The sequence below is a fragment of the Carassius gibelio genome, chromosome B7 (genome assembly GCF_023724105.1).
Source record: "Carassius gibelio isolate Cgi1373 ecotype wild population from Czech Republic chromosome B7, carGib1.2-hapl.c, whole genome shotgun sequence".
Lineage (NCBI taxonomy): Eukaryota > Metazoa > Chordata > Actinopteri > Cypriniformes > Cyprinidae > Carassius > Carassius gibelio.
This window is the reverse complement of record NC_068402.1, coordinates 3,224,193-3,239,305: the sequence shown is the minus strand read 5'-3', so window position 1 is coordinate 3,239,305 and position 15,113 is coordinate 3,224,193. Positions and strand designations below refer to the sequence as shown.

Sequence of the window (15,113 nt, the reverse complement as noted above, 5' to 3'; positions counted from 1 at the left end):
CTATATGACTTACTTAAGGGTGCTTCGAGCAGTGAAACTCTTTAAGTTGTTCACTGATACACATCGAATGGACTTTATATTACAGTGGCTTTTTTTTAAATGATCACAAAGAGAACAAGGAACCATGACAAATTTGAGATAAAACACCATTAATTTAAAGTAATTTTGATTCATTACTGCACCTCAGTAGACGGAACATGGGAGGTAAGAGATGATAGCATTAATGAAGTACCTTTCCTTATGATTCTCGTATATGAGATGATATTTGACTTTGAACAATTCAAAGTGTTGCCATGTTTAAGATGAAAAGCTACTAGAGTTTTTGAGCTTAAGAAGTTCAGAGGATAATAGTCTTAAAGGGGCAGTTCACACCAAAATGAAACTGGTTATCATTTATTAAACCTCAGTTTTGACTGAATTGTGATTGTTTCAAAAATACATGACTTGAATTTTTGCTATGGAACATCAAGGTCTCAAATTGCTTTTAAATACAATGAAAATCTGTGAAATATTTGTTATTCAGAATTAAATAGCTTCAATCTGATGCCTTACACCCAAAGAGTGCAGTTATGTACAAGAGTTCAGTCTGTAGACCTCAAAGTTTACTTTTTATCATTGTCATCATTACTCATTGTATCATAATTTTAACATTGTACAAGTTATTTTTTATAATATCTAACTTCAATTTCAACGTTTTATGTATAACTTTGACCTACTATGTCAAGTATGACTTTTCATCATTTTGATATCTCATAATTTAAATAATCATGACTTAGTATGTCAGTGGCATATTCATGACTTTTATGTCAACATTATGGCATATGTCATAAGTTAATATTTTTATCTCATAATAAAAAGCATGCTTTTTTTCAAATGGCAGATATTTACTTCCATATTATGGCTACATTTTCAAGAATTAATATAGATCTGTAGACCTCATTAAATAGGTAAGATCCTTTATTAACAACTTATTTTTTTCTTTCTTTTTTTTTTCCAAAAGCTTCTGACTCTCTGCCTGAGAAAAGGATTGTGCTTCTTGGGAAAACCGGAGATGGTAAGAGCAGCGCCGGGAATATGATTCTCAAACAACAAGTCTTCAAGAGCAAAGCTTCTCCTGAATCAGTGACGACTGAATGTGTCAGTGGAGACCGCAAGGTCCACGGCAAAAAGATCACCGTTATTGACACGCCTGGACTCTTCGACACCGGTCTGGATGAGGAGGCCATCAAATCTGAGATCATTCGTTCTGTGATCGAAAGCTCTCCGGGTCCAGACATGTTCACCATCGTCCTGAAGGTGGGGAGATACACGGGACAAGAGATGGAGGTCGTGGATAAAATCATGGAGTATTGTGGAGAAGACACCTTCAATCACTCAGTGGTTTTATTCACTCACGGAGAACAGCTGGAAGGACAAACCATCGAGGAGTTTGTCAAGATAAGTCCGAAGCTACAGGAGCTGGTTGATAAATGTGGAGGCCGCTGTCACGTCATCGACAGCAAATACTGGAGAACCCGTCAAATGGGATACAGGAGCAACAGAGTCCAGGTGAAGAACCTGCTGGAGACCATCGAGCAGAAGCTGAAGGACAAGAACACCTGCTACACCAACGAGCTGCTTCAGATAGTGGAGGAGGAGATTCAAGATGAGATGAAGAACTTAAAAGAGGTCAATATGTCACCAGAAGAGAGGCGCGAAGAGGCCAAAAAGATAGCACACAAAAAATTTCTGGTTAAGCTGGCAGGAGTGACCACGGGAATACTTACCGGTGCGTTTCTGGGCATCGGGGTCGCTGTGGCCTCCGTCGTGTCTTTACTGAAAGCCGCCAATGTTGCCGGAGTAATAGAAGCCGGAACCGTAGCCGGGGCTGCGGGAGTCACGGGGATAGTGGCGGGAGCAGTGGCGGTGAAGGCGGGGATCATCGCCACAGGGGCCGGGGCTGGGGTCGGAGTGGCTGGTTCCGGTATCGCTGCAGCTGCGGGGGTCGCTGTCGCCGCACTCGCCGGAGCGATTGGGGGAGGAGTCACCGGATTCAAAGCCGCAGAAGAAACGGACTCGGTGTCTGACGCTATAAAGAATACCGCAAAACTCAACTATGAGAATGCCAAAGGTGCGGTGAAAAAGGCAAAGAAACATCAACACATACTTTTTAAAAAAGAGAAAAACAAATGTACTGAAGCGGGAACAGACTAGTGTTTTTTTTTTTTTATAATATATGTGTGATTAGTCTGTTTATTGCAAAGATGACATGAGTGTTGTCTAAATTATGCATGTGGGTTTATCTTAAATTAACTCAACAACTGACAATTTAAAGGTTTATTTCACTTTCAAATCAACATTTCCTGATACCCCCCCCCCACCACCCGCCATATAATCCAAGATGTTTACGTCGTTCTTTCTTCGGTCGAAAAGAAGTTTACGTTTTTGATTAAAACACTCCAGGATTATTCTCCTTATACACTGTGTTCCAAATTATTATGCAAGTCACATATCAATAGAATTTTGGTACAATAAAGAGTCAGATTTTTGTTTGTGCTGTTTTTCACATCATTTCAGGTAACTGCTATCAATCTCAGACTATATTATTTTTTAAACATGTTGGTTTTATTGGTTGCGATTTAATTTGTTGCAAAAATAATATGGAATACTGTTATTAATTAATTACAAGATGCATTGAAAGATATTAACCCAAATTCTTAAAAGGAGAACAGCTGTAGGAGACCCATTTTAGTAATCTAAGATCTATATTTTAATGCATAGGATTTTTTTTTAATTCTCTCTGCATTATATGAACATACAGCCATTGTTTTATTATAATATATATTTTGTCAATAATAATAAAATATTCCTCAGTCAGATCTCCTATGTGTGTGGGTCTCTTTTTATTCTTCTCACAAGAGTATATGGACTAATCTTGGCCTGCATGACAACAGCTGAATCTCTCATTGCATTTTAGTTCTTTTCCTATAAGTGTACACTAAAGTCTTTGCCATATTTGATCTCTTTATACATGAACACATACATCACTGTCCAGATTTGATGTATTTGATTATCATCATATGGTCATGTTGGGTGGCTCTCTGTCCAGCAGGTGGCGCCCTCGCAACGTGAATTATCATGCAGTTAAAATCCGTGATAAAACATTCCAGCAACGTTTGGCATGAAATTAGCTCCATTGTACAAACATCCGGAAGAAGATGCAGGTATGGTTCTCAGTTTATTGAAAGCATGTGGACCATGGGTAGATTGGCCATCTGGCAAGATTATTATTATTATTATTATTTTAGATAGGCTTGTTACGGCCCTTGTCCTGTCTTTGCTTGTTCTCATGCCCCTCCTCTTTTTCAGACTTGATTGCTGTCACCTGAGAATAATTGTTTAAATAGGAGGTTCGCTGCTGGATTCCTCGCATTCTTCCTGCTCTGTTTCGGTGGCTAAAAGCTTGAACGCTGCTCGTTTGACCTGTTCAGGTCCATGCCTCGCTCGGGACGCCAGCATTCTTCACCGATGCACATTTGAGTTTAAGTTTATGTCTTCTGTTACACTAAACACTTGCACTCATACACATCATACATCCACCTGTGCACGTGCCTGATCCTAGGAAGGATTGCAGAGATGCTGCATCAGATGGAGGTGGAGCTTCACGGACAGCATCTAGGTGCTCTTGATCAGGTAGGATTCCATGAGCATTGATTATATGGCCCAGAAACCACAATGAAGTCTGTTTGAAAATGCATTTTTTATAATTTATCACCAGCCCAGACTCTTTCAATTTCTGCAACACAGTACTGAGGTTCAAGTCATGCTCCTCAGATGTCTTTCCATAGACGATAACATCATCCAGGTAATTTTTGACACCTGGTACGCCCTCCAAGGATGCCAGGCCATAGAGAACCCTGCAATATCTGAACAGGCCGTCATGAGTGATAAAAGCTGTAATAAAACAAATTTTACACACATCCTATTTCAGTATCTGTCAGGGATGTGGTATTGGCGGCCATGACCGAGAAGCAGACATTATCACCTTTTATTTGAAGTTTTAGGGCAGAAATCAAGTCAATGCCTAACAAAGCAGTCCCTTTATCTAAGCCCCTTCTTCTCCCCTTCTGTTGTACCCACTTCTCCTTCTTACAATACAATGTCCCTAGAGGTAGCATTAGGAATTACAGAAAATGATAAAAACAAATTCCCTATTTGCTAAATCGTGCACACTATTTATAAATTGAGTGAACGAAATAGTAAATCGAGGGAATGCAATAGTAATCGTGTGCACGTTTTAGTACATTTAGGGAACGAATTAGTAAATCGTGCACATGATTTAGCCTAAAAAATTTTTCCTGCATGTCATGTGCGGGGCTCCATAGATTTTCAACACTTTTAAGCATTACAGAAATACCTCAGGTGTAATTTATTTTTATTGAACACTTCACTGACACTTTTATAAATTATATATATATAACTAAGCAGACTTGTTTATCTGAATGTATGATGTCTTTACATCAAATATCATTATTTTAAGATAAGATATTGCGCATTTACATTTTCAGAATAATTTGATGATTTCACTTCAAGTCGAAGCTTTGGTTATGATGGTTACCTCTTTTGAAAACTATATCTGTGTATTTTTCAGTTTAATTGCATATTTCCTTGTGATCATCTGTAAGTAAATCTGTAAATGCTGAGTTGTCAGTTGGGTGTGTTATTCATAAAGAGCAGCAGCATTTGCTCCACCCCGAAGCCTTGTTAGTTTACAGGATCTCCAGAGAAACCAGTGATGAATGTGTGACGTGAGAATCATCCAGATGTTTCATGGGAATTATTTTTCTAAATTTGATAACATGAGATTCTGAAGGATTTTTAGAAGTAGTCAAACAATAGCAAATGTAGCCGTACTGAGCATGACATTATACCTCTTTAAAGGACTTGATCTTCAGCGCTAGAAAACACAGTAAAGGTAATGTGGATTATTTACACTTCAGACTTTTCTATTGTGCTAATAATAGTGTTTTACTTTGTTTACCATCTGTTTATCTCTCAGGAAGACTCTTGTGTCTGATTCTGAAGTAATGTGCTGTTCAGAGAGATTGTGACGTGAAGTAGGAGGTGTGTGAAAGCGTACTGGTCGTTCTGGTAATTCCTGTAATTCATGTAGTGTCTATATGACTTACTTAAGGGTGCTTCGAGCAGTGAAACTCTTTAAGTTGTTCACTGATACACATCGAATGGACTTTATATTACAGTGGCTTTTTTTTAAATGATCACAAAGAGAACAAGGAACCATGACTGGATGCAATTTGAGATAAAACACCATTAATTTAAAGTAATTTTGATTCATTACTGCACCTCAGTAGACGGAACATGGGAGGTAAGAGATGATAGCATTAATGAAGTACCTTTCCTTATGATTCTCGTATATGAGATGATATTTGACTTTGAACAATTCAAAGTGTTGCCATGTTTAAGATGAAAAGCTACTAGAGTTTTTGAGCTTAAGAAGTTCAGAGGATAATAGTCTTAAAGGGGCAGTTCACACCAAAATGAAACTGGTTATCATTTATTAAACCTCAGTTTTGACTGAATTGTGATTGTTTCAAAAATACATGACTTGAATTTTTGCTATGGAACATCAAGGTCTCAAATTGCTTTTAAATACAATGAAAATCTGTGAAATATTTGTTGTTCAGAATTAAATAGCTTCAATCTGATGCCTTACACCCAAAGAGTGCAGTTATGTACAAGAGTTCAGTCTGTAGACCTCAAAGTTTACTTTTTATCATTGTCATCATTACTCATTGTATCATAATTTTAACATTGTACAAGTTATTTTTTATAATATCTAACTTCAATTTCAACGTTTTATGTATAACTTTGACCTACTATGCCAAGTATGACTTTTCATCATTTTGATATCTCATAATTTAAATAATCATGACTTAGTATGTCAGTGGCATATTTATGACCTTTATGTCAACATTATGGCATATGTCATCAGTTAATTTTTTATCTCATAATAAAAAGCATGCTTTTTTTTCAAATGGCAGATATTTACTTCCATATTATGGCTACATTTTCAAGAATTAATATATATCTGTAGACCTCATTAAATAGGTAAGATCCTTTATTAACAACTTATTTTTTTCTTTCTTTTTTTTTCCAAAAGCTTCTGACTCTCTGCCTGAGAAAAGGATTGTGCTTCTTGGGAAAACCGGAGATGGTAAGAGCAGCGCCGGGAATATGATTCTCAAACAACAAGTCTTCAAGAGCAAAGCTTCTCCTGAATCAGTGACGACTGAATGTGTCAGTGGAGACCGCAAGGTCCACGGCAAAAAGATCACCGTTATTGACACGCCTGGACTCTTCGACACCGGTCTGGATGAGGAGGCTATCAAATCTGAGATCATTCGCTCTGTGATTGAAAGCTCTCCGGGTCCAGACATGTTCACCATCGTCCTGAAGGTGGGGAGATACACGGGACAAGAGATGGAGGTCGTGGATAAAATCATGGAGTATTGTGGAGAAGACACCTTCAATCACTCAGTGGTTTTATTCACTCACGGAGAACAGCTGGAAGGACAAACCATCGAGGAGTTTGTCAAGATAAGTCCGAAGCTACAGGAGCTGGTTGATAAATGTGGAGGCCGCTGTCACGTCATCGACAGCAAATACTGGAGAACCCGTCAAATGGGATACAGGAGCAACAGAGTCCAGGTGAAGAACCTGCTGGAGACCATCGAGCAGAAGCTGAAGGACAAGAACACCTGCTACACCAACGAGCTGCTTCAGATAGTGGAGGAGGAGATTCAAGATGAGATGAAGAACTTAAAAGAGGTCAATATGTCACCAGAAGAGAGGCGCGAAGAGGCCAAAAAGATAGCACACAAAAAATTTCTGGTTAAGCTGGCAGGAGTGACCACGGGAATACTTACCGGTGCGTTTCTGGGCATCGGGGTCGCTGTGGCCTCCGTCGTGTCTTTACTGAAAGCCCCCAATGTTGCCGGAGTAATAGAAGCCGGAACCGTAGCCGGGGCTGCGGGAGTCACGGGGATAGTGGCGGGAGCAGTGGCGGTGAAGGCGGGGATCATCGCCGCAGGGGCCGGGGCTGGGGTCGGAGTGGCTGGTTCCGGTATCGCTGCAGCTGCGGGGGTCGTTGTCGCCGCACTCGCCGGAGCGATTGGGGGAGGAGTCACCGGATTCAAAGCCGCAGAAGAAACGGACTCGGTGTCTGACGCTATAAAGAATACCGCAAAACTCAACTATGAGAATGCCAAAGGTGCGGTGAAAAAGGCAAAGAAACATCAACACAAACTTTTAAAAAAAGAGACAAACGAATGTACTGAAGCGGGAACAGACTAGTGTTTTTTTTTTTTTTTTATAATATATGTGTGATTAGTCTGTTTATTGCAAAGATGACATGAGTGTTGTCTAAATTATGCATGTGGGTTTATCTTAAATTAACTCAACAACTGACAATTTAAAGGTTTATTTCACTTTCAAATCAACATTTCCTGATACCCCCCCCCCCCCCCCCCCCGCCATATAATCCAATATGTTCACGTCGTTCTTTCTTCGGTCGAAAAGAAGTTTACGTTTTTGATTAAAACACTCCAGGATTATTCTCCTTATACACTGTGTTCCAAATTATTATGCAAGTCACATATCAATAGAATTTTGGTACAATAAAGAGTCAGATTTTTGTTTGTGCTGTTTTTCACATCATTTCAGGTAACTGCTATCAATCTCAGACTATATTATTTTTTAAACATGTTGGTTTTATTGGTTGCGATTTAATTTGTTGCAAAAATAATATGGAATACTGTTATTAATTAATTACAAGATGCATTGAAAGATATCAGAGATGGGGACTCGAGTTTGAGACTCGGACTCGAGTGCGACTTAAGTCGCACAAACAGTGACTTCAGACTCGACTTGAGACTCGTCCTCGAAAGACTTCAGACTCGACTCGGACTCGAGCTCCGGGACTCGTGAACAATGTTAATTTTTAGTAAACGTCAGATGAGCTCGCTGTTAGAGTTGTGACGTTCGCGAACGAACCGATTCTTTTGAACGGCTCATACACATGAACGATGGGAGCCGAGTCACGGCTGGAGGGGAGCCGTTCTTTCTGTCGCTCTTTTTTCCTATGCGTGTTTCAGAGCGCGTGTTTCACACAGATGCACACAAATGAGCTCCTCCGCGAGACAGAACAGTTATAGGGGGAGGGGCGCACCCAGCGCAGGCCAACCCTTTATAGCGTGATGATATTAATCAATCAATCAATCACCTTTATTTATATAGTGCTTTAAACAAAATACATTGCGCCAAAGCACTGAACAACATTCATTTGGAAAACAGTGTCTCAATAATGCAAAATGATAGTTAAAGGCAGTTCATCATTGAATTCATTGATGTCATCTCTGTTCAGTTGAAATAGTGTCTGTTTTAATTTGCAATCAAGTCAACGATATCGCTGTAGATGAAGTGACCCCAACTAAGCAAGCCAGAGGCGACAGCGGCAAGGAACCGAAACTCCATCGGTGACAGAATGGAGAAAAAAACCTTGGGAGAAACCAGGCTCAGTTGGGGGGCCAGTTCTCCTCTGACCAGACGAAACCAGTAGTTCAATTCCAGGCTGCAGCAAAGTCAGATTGTGCAGAAGAATCATCTGTTTCCTGTGGTCTTGTCCTGGTGCTCCTCTGAGACAAGGTCTTTACAGGGGATCTGTATCTGGGGCTCTAGTTGTCCTGGTCTCCGCTGTCTTTCAGGGATGTAGAGGTCCTTTCTAGGTGCTGATCCACCATCTGGTCTGGATACGTACTGGATCCGGGTGACTGCAGTGACCCTCTGATCTGGACACAGACTGGATCTGGTGGCCACGGTGACCTCGGAACAAGAGAGAAACAGACAAATATTAGCGTAGATGCCATTCTTCTAATGATGTAGAAAGTACGGTGTTATGTGAAGTGTTCCGGTTCCAGTTTACCTAATTAATGCAGCCTAAAAATCCTTTAACGGATTTGGATATTAAAAGCATATTAGTATGTTATGTGTATGCCAGGTTAAAGAGATGGGTCTTTAATCTAGATTTAAACTGCAAGAGTGTGTCTGCCTCCCGAACAATGTTAGGTAGGTTATTCCAGAGTTTAGGCGCCAAATAGGAAAAGGATCTGCCGCCCGCAGTTGATTTTGATATTCTAGGTATTATCAAATTGCCTGAGTTTTGAGAACGTAGCGGACGTAGAGGAGTATAATGTAAAAGGAGCTCATTCAAATACTGAGGTGCTAAACCATTCAGGGCTTTATAAGTAATAAGCAATATTTTAAAATCTATACGATGTTTGATAGGGAGCCAGTGCAGTGTGGACAGGACCGGGCTAATATGGTCATACTTCCTGGTTCTAGTAAGAACTCTTGCTGCTGCATTTTGGACTAGCTGTAGTTTGTTTACCAAGCGTGCAGAACAACCACCCAATAAAGCATTACAGTAGTCTAACCTTGAAGTCATAAATGCATGGATTAACATTTCTGCATTTGACATTGAGAGCATAGGCCGTAATTTAGATATATTTTTGAGATGGAAAAATGCAGTTTTACAAATGCTAGAAACGTGGCTTTCTAAGGAAAGATTGCGATCAAGTAGCACACCTAGGTTCCTAACTGATGACGAAGAATTGACAGAGCAACCATTAAGTCTTAGACAGTGTTCTAGGTTATTACAAGTAGAGTTTTTAGGCCCTATGATTAACACCTCTGTTTTTTCTGAATTTAGCAGTAAGAAATTACTCGTCATCCAATTTTTTATATCGACTATGCATTCCATTAGTTTTTCAAATTGGTGTGTTTCACCGGGCTGCGAGGAAATATAGAGCTGCGTATCATCAGCATAACAGTGAAAGCTAACACCATGTTTCCTGATGATATCTCCCAAGGGTAACATATAAAGCGTGAAGAGTAGCGGCCCTAGAACTGAGCCTTGAGGTACTCCATACTGCACTTGTGATCGATATGATACATCTTCATTCACTGCTACGAACTGATGGCGGTCATATAAGTACGATTTAAACCATGCTAATGCACTTCCACTGATGCCAACAAAGTGTTAGACATCCAGCCATTGAGTGATGACAATCTGCTATGCATCTCATCACCACGGTAAGCAGGGAGGGGACCAGAGCATATTACAGTGTCTGACATCGTGCTTGCAAGTTCACACACCTCTTTAAAGTTATTTTTAGTGATCTCCGACTGGCGAAGTCGAACATCATTAGCGCCGGCATGAATAACAATCTTACTGTATTTACGTTTAGCATTAGCCAGCACTTTTAAATTTGCCAAGATGTCAGGCGCTCTGGCTCCCGGTAAACATTTGACTATGGTGGCTGGTGTCTCTATATTCACGTTCCGTACAATAGAATCACCAATAACTAGAGCACTTTCATCAGGTTTCTCAGTGGGTGCATCACTGAGTGGGGAGAACCTGTTTAATGTTTTGATCGGAACAGAAGAGCGGTGTTTTGACCCACGACTACGCTGCCTCACCGTCACCCAGTTGCCCTGCTGCAGGGGCTCTGCTGGAACCGGACAATGTACAGGAATCCCTGAGCTAGACGCATCCAAAGCCATATCTAGAGCCCTAACATTCTTACTGTCCTCAATTAAAGTTTGGATGCGTGTCTCTAATTCTGAAATCTTCTCTGTCAGCCTAACTGTTTCCCTGCATTTATCACATGTGAATCCCTCATCAGCGACAGAGATAGATAAACTGTACATGTGGCAAGAGGTGCAAATAACAATTGTAGGAGAAGCCATTACTCACCGTGCTTGATGAAATATTCTTACTGCGGTTGTTTGATGAACTTGTGGAAAACTGCAGCGTGAGAGAGGAGAGGAGAGGAGAAAAGAAAACGCTAATGACAAGCTAACGAGTGCTAACGCTTTGCAGGTGTGCTGCAGTCACGGAAGAGTGAACGATCAAAGTTAATCTGATAAGATTGATCGGTAATATCAGAAATATGGTGTGAATTAAGTTATATTTTACAATTAAAAAAACAAACAAACAGACAGTGATAGTAAGAAAGATTATAGAGAAAAAATATAAAATAAAAACAGCTACATGGAGCTATGATTAGCTACAGAAGGCCAACAGGAAGTAGAGAAAACACTGTCCAACAGCGACACCAACAGGCACCAACCTGTTAGTTATTAGTTGTGCACGCATCCTTCACGTGAGTACTCCAGTGGAAAAAAACCTGCGTGCCTCTGTCATTGGGTAGGAGCGGAGCCATGACGTTTTGCACAGATATTCATTGCAGCCCACTTTGTTATTGTTCATTGACTTGAAGGGGCTGATGTCCTATTTGCAAAGTTTACAGTAGTAATAGTATGTAGACATTTCCATTTTATTTATTCTCATTTTATCTATTTTAAATATTTTTGGTTCTCTATCAAAATGTTCTTGTGTGATAACAATGTTCTTGTGTGGAAGTGTTTGTAGTAAAAGCTGTTTTGCACAGAAATTCACTGCAGCCGGCTTTGTTTTTGATGTTTATTTGTGAGCAGGTATTGTATGAATAACATAAGTCAGCGTAGCTTTGTTCATTCTTAAGCCAGACAAGAGGTGTGCAGCTATACAGCCAGGACAGACAGAAGGCCATTACTGAATCCATAAATGCAAAATACAGATATTAACTCAAAAGTAAAGCATTCTTGGTGTTTTGTTGGTAGTTGATATTGTATGCTAATAAATAGAGTTGTCATAATAACATATTACATGCTTTGAATTCCTTATATATAGCTATGCAGTGTTCTAAGCAGCTTGGATGTGTCGCTGTACGTGATGCAACATTTATTATAACCAGAGACTTATATAATATAATAAAGAGACTTGAGACTTGACTTGGACTCTAGCTCAGAGACTTGAGACTTGACTTGGACTCTAGCTCAGAGACTTGAGACTTGACTTGGACTCTAGCTCAGAGACTTGAGACTTGACTTGGACTCTAGCTCAGAGACTTGTGAACATCTCTGAAAGATATTAACCCAAATGCTTAAAAGGAGAACAGCTGTAGGAGACCCATTTTAGTAATCTAAGATCTATATTTTAATGCATAGGATTTTTTTTTTTAATTCTCTCTGCATTATATGAACATACAGCCGTTATTTTATTATAATATATATTTTGTCAATAATAATAAAATATTCCTCAGTCAGATCTCCTATGTGTGTGGGTCTCTTTTTATTCTTCTCACAAGAGTATATGGACTAATCTTGGCCTGCATGACAAGAGCTGAATCTCTCATTGCATTTTAGTTCTTTTCCTATAAGTGTACACTAACGTCTTTGCCATATTTGATCTCTTTATACATGAACACATACATCACTGTCCAGATTTGATGTATTTGATTATCATCATATGGTCATGTTGGGTGGCTCTCTGTCCAGCAGGTGGCGCCCTCGCAACGTGAATTATCATGCAGTTAAAATCCGTGATAAAACATTCCAGCAACGTTTGGCATGAAATTAGCTCCATTGTACAAACATCCGGAAGAAGATGCAGGTATGGTTCTCAGTTTATTGAAAGCATGTGGACCATGGGTAGATTGGCCATCTGGCAAGATTATTATTATTATTATTATTATTTTAGATAGGCTTGTTACGGCCCTTGTCCTGTCTTTGCTTGTTCTCATGCCCCTCCTCTTTTTCAGACTTGATTGCTGTCACCTGAGAATAATTGTTTAAATAGGAGGTTCGCTGCTGGATTCCTCGCATTCTTCCTGCTCTGTTTCGGTGGCTAAAAGCTTGAACGCTGCTCGTTTGACCTGTTCAGGTCCATGCCTCGCTCGGGACGCCAGCATTCTTCACCGATGCACATTTGAGTTTAAGTTTATGTCTTCTGTTACACTAAACACTTGCACTCATACACATCATACATCCACCTGTGCACGTGCCTGATCCTAGGAAGGATTGCAGAGATGCTGCATCAGATGGAGGTGGAGCTTCACGGACAGCATCTAGGTGCTCTTGATCAGGTAGGATTCCATGAGCATTGATTATATGGCCCAGAAACCACAATGAAGTCTGTTTGAAAATGCATTTTTTATAATTTATCACCAGCCCAGACTCTTTCAATTTCTGCAACACAGTACTGAGGTTCAAGTCATGCTCCTCAGATGTCTTTCCATAGACGATAACATCATCCAGGTAATTTTTGACACCTGGTACGCCCTCCAAGGATGCCAGGCCATAGAGAACCCTGCAATATCTGAACAGGCCAAAAGCTGTAATAAAACAAATTTTACACACATCCTATTTCAGTATCTGTCAGGGATGTGGTATTGGTGGCCATGACCGAGGAGCAAACATTATCACCTTTTATTTGAAGTTTTAGGGCAGAAATCAAGTCAATGCCTAACAAAGCAGTCCCTTTATCTAAGCCCCTTCTTCTCCCCTTCTGTTGTACCCACTTCTCCTTCTTACAATACAATGTCCCTAGAGGTAGCATTAAGAATTACAGTACATGATACAACACATTCCCTATTTGCTAAATCGTGCACACTATTTATAAACTGAGTGAACGAAATAGTAAATCGAGGGAATGCAATAGTAATCGTGTGCACGTTTTAGTACATTTAGGGAACGAATTAGTAAATCGTGCACATGATTTAGCCTAACAATTTTTTCCTGCATGTCATGTGCGGGGCTCCATAGATTTTCAACACTTTTAAGCATTACAGAAATACCTCAAGTGTAATTTATTTTTATTGAACACTTCACTGACACTTTTAGAAATTATATATATATATAACTAAGCAGACTTGTTTATCTGAATGTATGATGTCTTTACATCAAATATCATTATTTCAAGATAAGATATTGCGCATTTACATTTTCAGAATTATTTGATGATTTCACTTCAAGTCGAAGCTTTGGTTATGATGGTTACCTCTTTTGAAAACTATATCTGTGTATTTTTCAGTTTAATTGCATATTTCCTTGTGATCATCTGTAAGTAAATCTGTAAATGCTGAGTTGTCAGTTGGGTGTGTTATTCATAAAGAGCAGCAGCATTTGCTCCACCCCGAAGCCTTGTTAGTTTACAGGATCTCCAGAGAAACCAGTGATGAATGTGTGACGTGAGAATCATCCAGATGTTTCATGGGAATTATTTTTCTAAATTTGATAACATGAGATTCTGAAGGATTTTTAGAAGTAGCCTAACAATAGCAAATGTAGCCGTACTGAGCATGACATTATACCTCTTTAAAGGACTTCAGGCCTTGATCTTCAGCGCTAGTAAACACAGTAAAGGTAATGTGGATTATTTACACTTCAGACTTTTCTATTATGCTAATAATAGTGTTTTACTTTGTTTACCATCTGTTTATCTCTCAGGCAGTGATGGGAATAACGGCGTTACTAACGGCATTACTTTTTCCAGTAACGAGTAATCTAATTGATTACTCTTCTCATCTTAATAACGCCATTACCGTTACTGCCAAAAAATGCGGCGCGTTACTATAACTGATGATGAAGCTTTTTTTTTTTTTTATTTTTTTTTTATCAGACCAACTAGGTCTCTGAGCGAGAGGCAAATACTTTTTTTTACTGTTCTTCCTTGGTTAGTGGGCAGAGCATGAGACAAGCGCATAAATGCTGACGATTGGCTGAGGTAGAGTAAAATTTCATTGTAAGCCAATCAGAGGTAGAGTTGGGCGGGTTTTCGAAAGCACGCATAGTAGTGATGGGAATTCGGCTCTTTTGACTCAGCTCACTGAAAAGAGCCGGCTCTTTGGCTCACAAACGGCTCTTTAAATGACTTTGACTATAATATTTCAATTTTTATTACATAATTATTTAATTTCTATAGGCTAAATTTGAAAAAATAGAGTTGGCTCTTCAGATATGCGAGCCAGCTCCCGAAGTTCAACTAAATGAACTTCGCGAACGACTCATCAAAAGCTCATTCGCGAACGAGTCGATCCATCATCACTAACGCTCATTCGCGAACGACCCATCATCACTAACGCTCATGAATTGCGAACAACCCATCATAACGCATAGTCGGACAGGACGGGACACACAGCGAACAACACAAGCCAGTCAGTCAACCAGAGACA

General features: G+C 39.7%; 2 protein-coding genes across 2 annotated transcripts in view; both read left to right on the top strand.

Moving 5' to 3' along the window:
• Positions 1-15,113, top strand: part of LOC127961537 (GTPase IMAP family member 7-like) — a 23,598-nt gene continuing 8,485 nt past the window's right edge. Inside the window, exons 1-2 of the mRNA XM_052560716.1 lie at positions 1-204; positions 1,001-2,194. Coding sequence (XP_052416676.1) covers positions 198-204; positions 1,001-2,193 — 1,200 coding nt within the window. The 5' untranslated portion in view covers positions 1-197 and the 3' untranslated portion in view covers position 2,194. The remainder of the gene's footprint in view (positions 205-1,000; positions 2,195-15,113) is intronic.
• Positions 5,194-7,788, top strand: LOC127961536 (GTPase IMAP family member 7-like). The gene is made up of 2 exons (XM_052560715.1): positions 5,194-5,365; positions 6,161-7,788. Exons 1-2 carry the CDS (start codon positions 5,359-5,361, stop codon positions 7,351-7,353), a joined length of 1,200 nt encoding a protein of 399 aa, XP_052416675.1. The 5' UTR covers positions 5,194-5,358; the 3' UTR covers positions 7,354-7,788.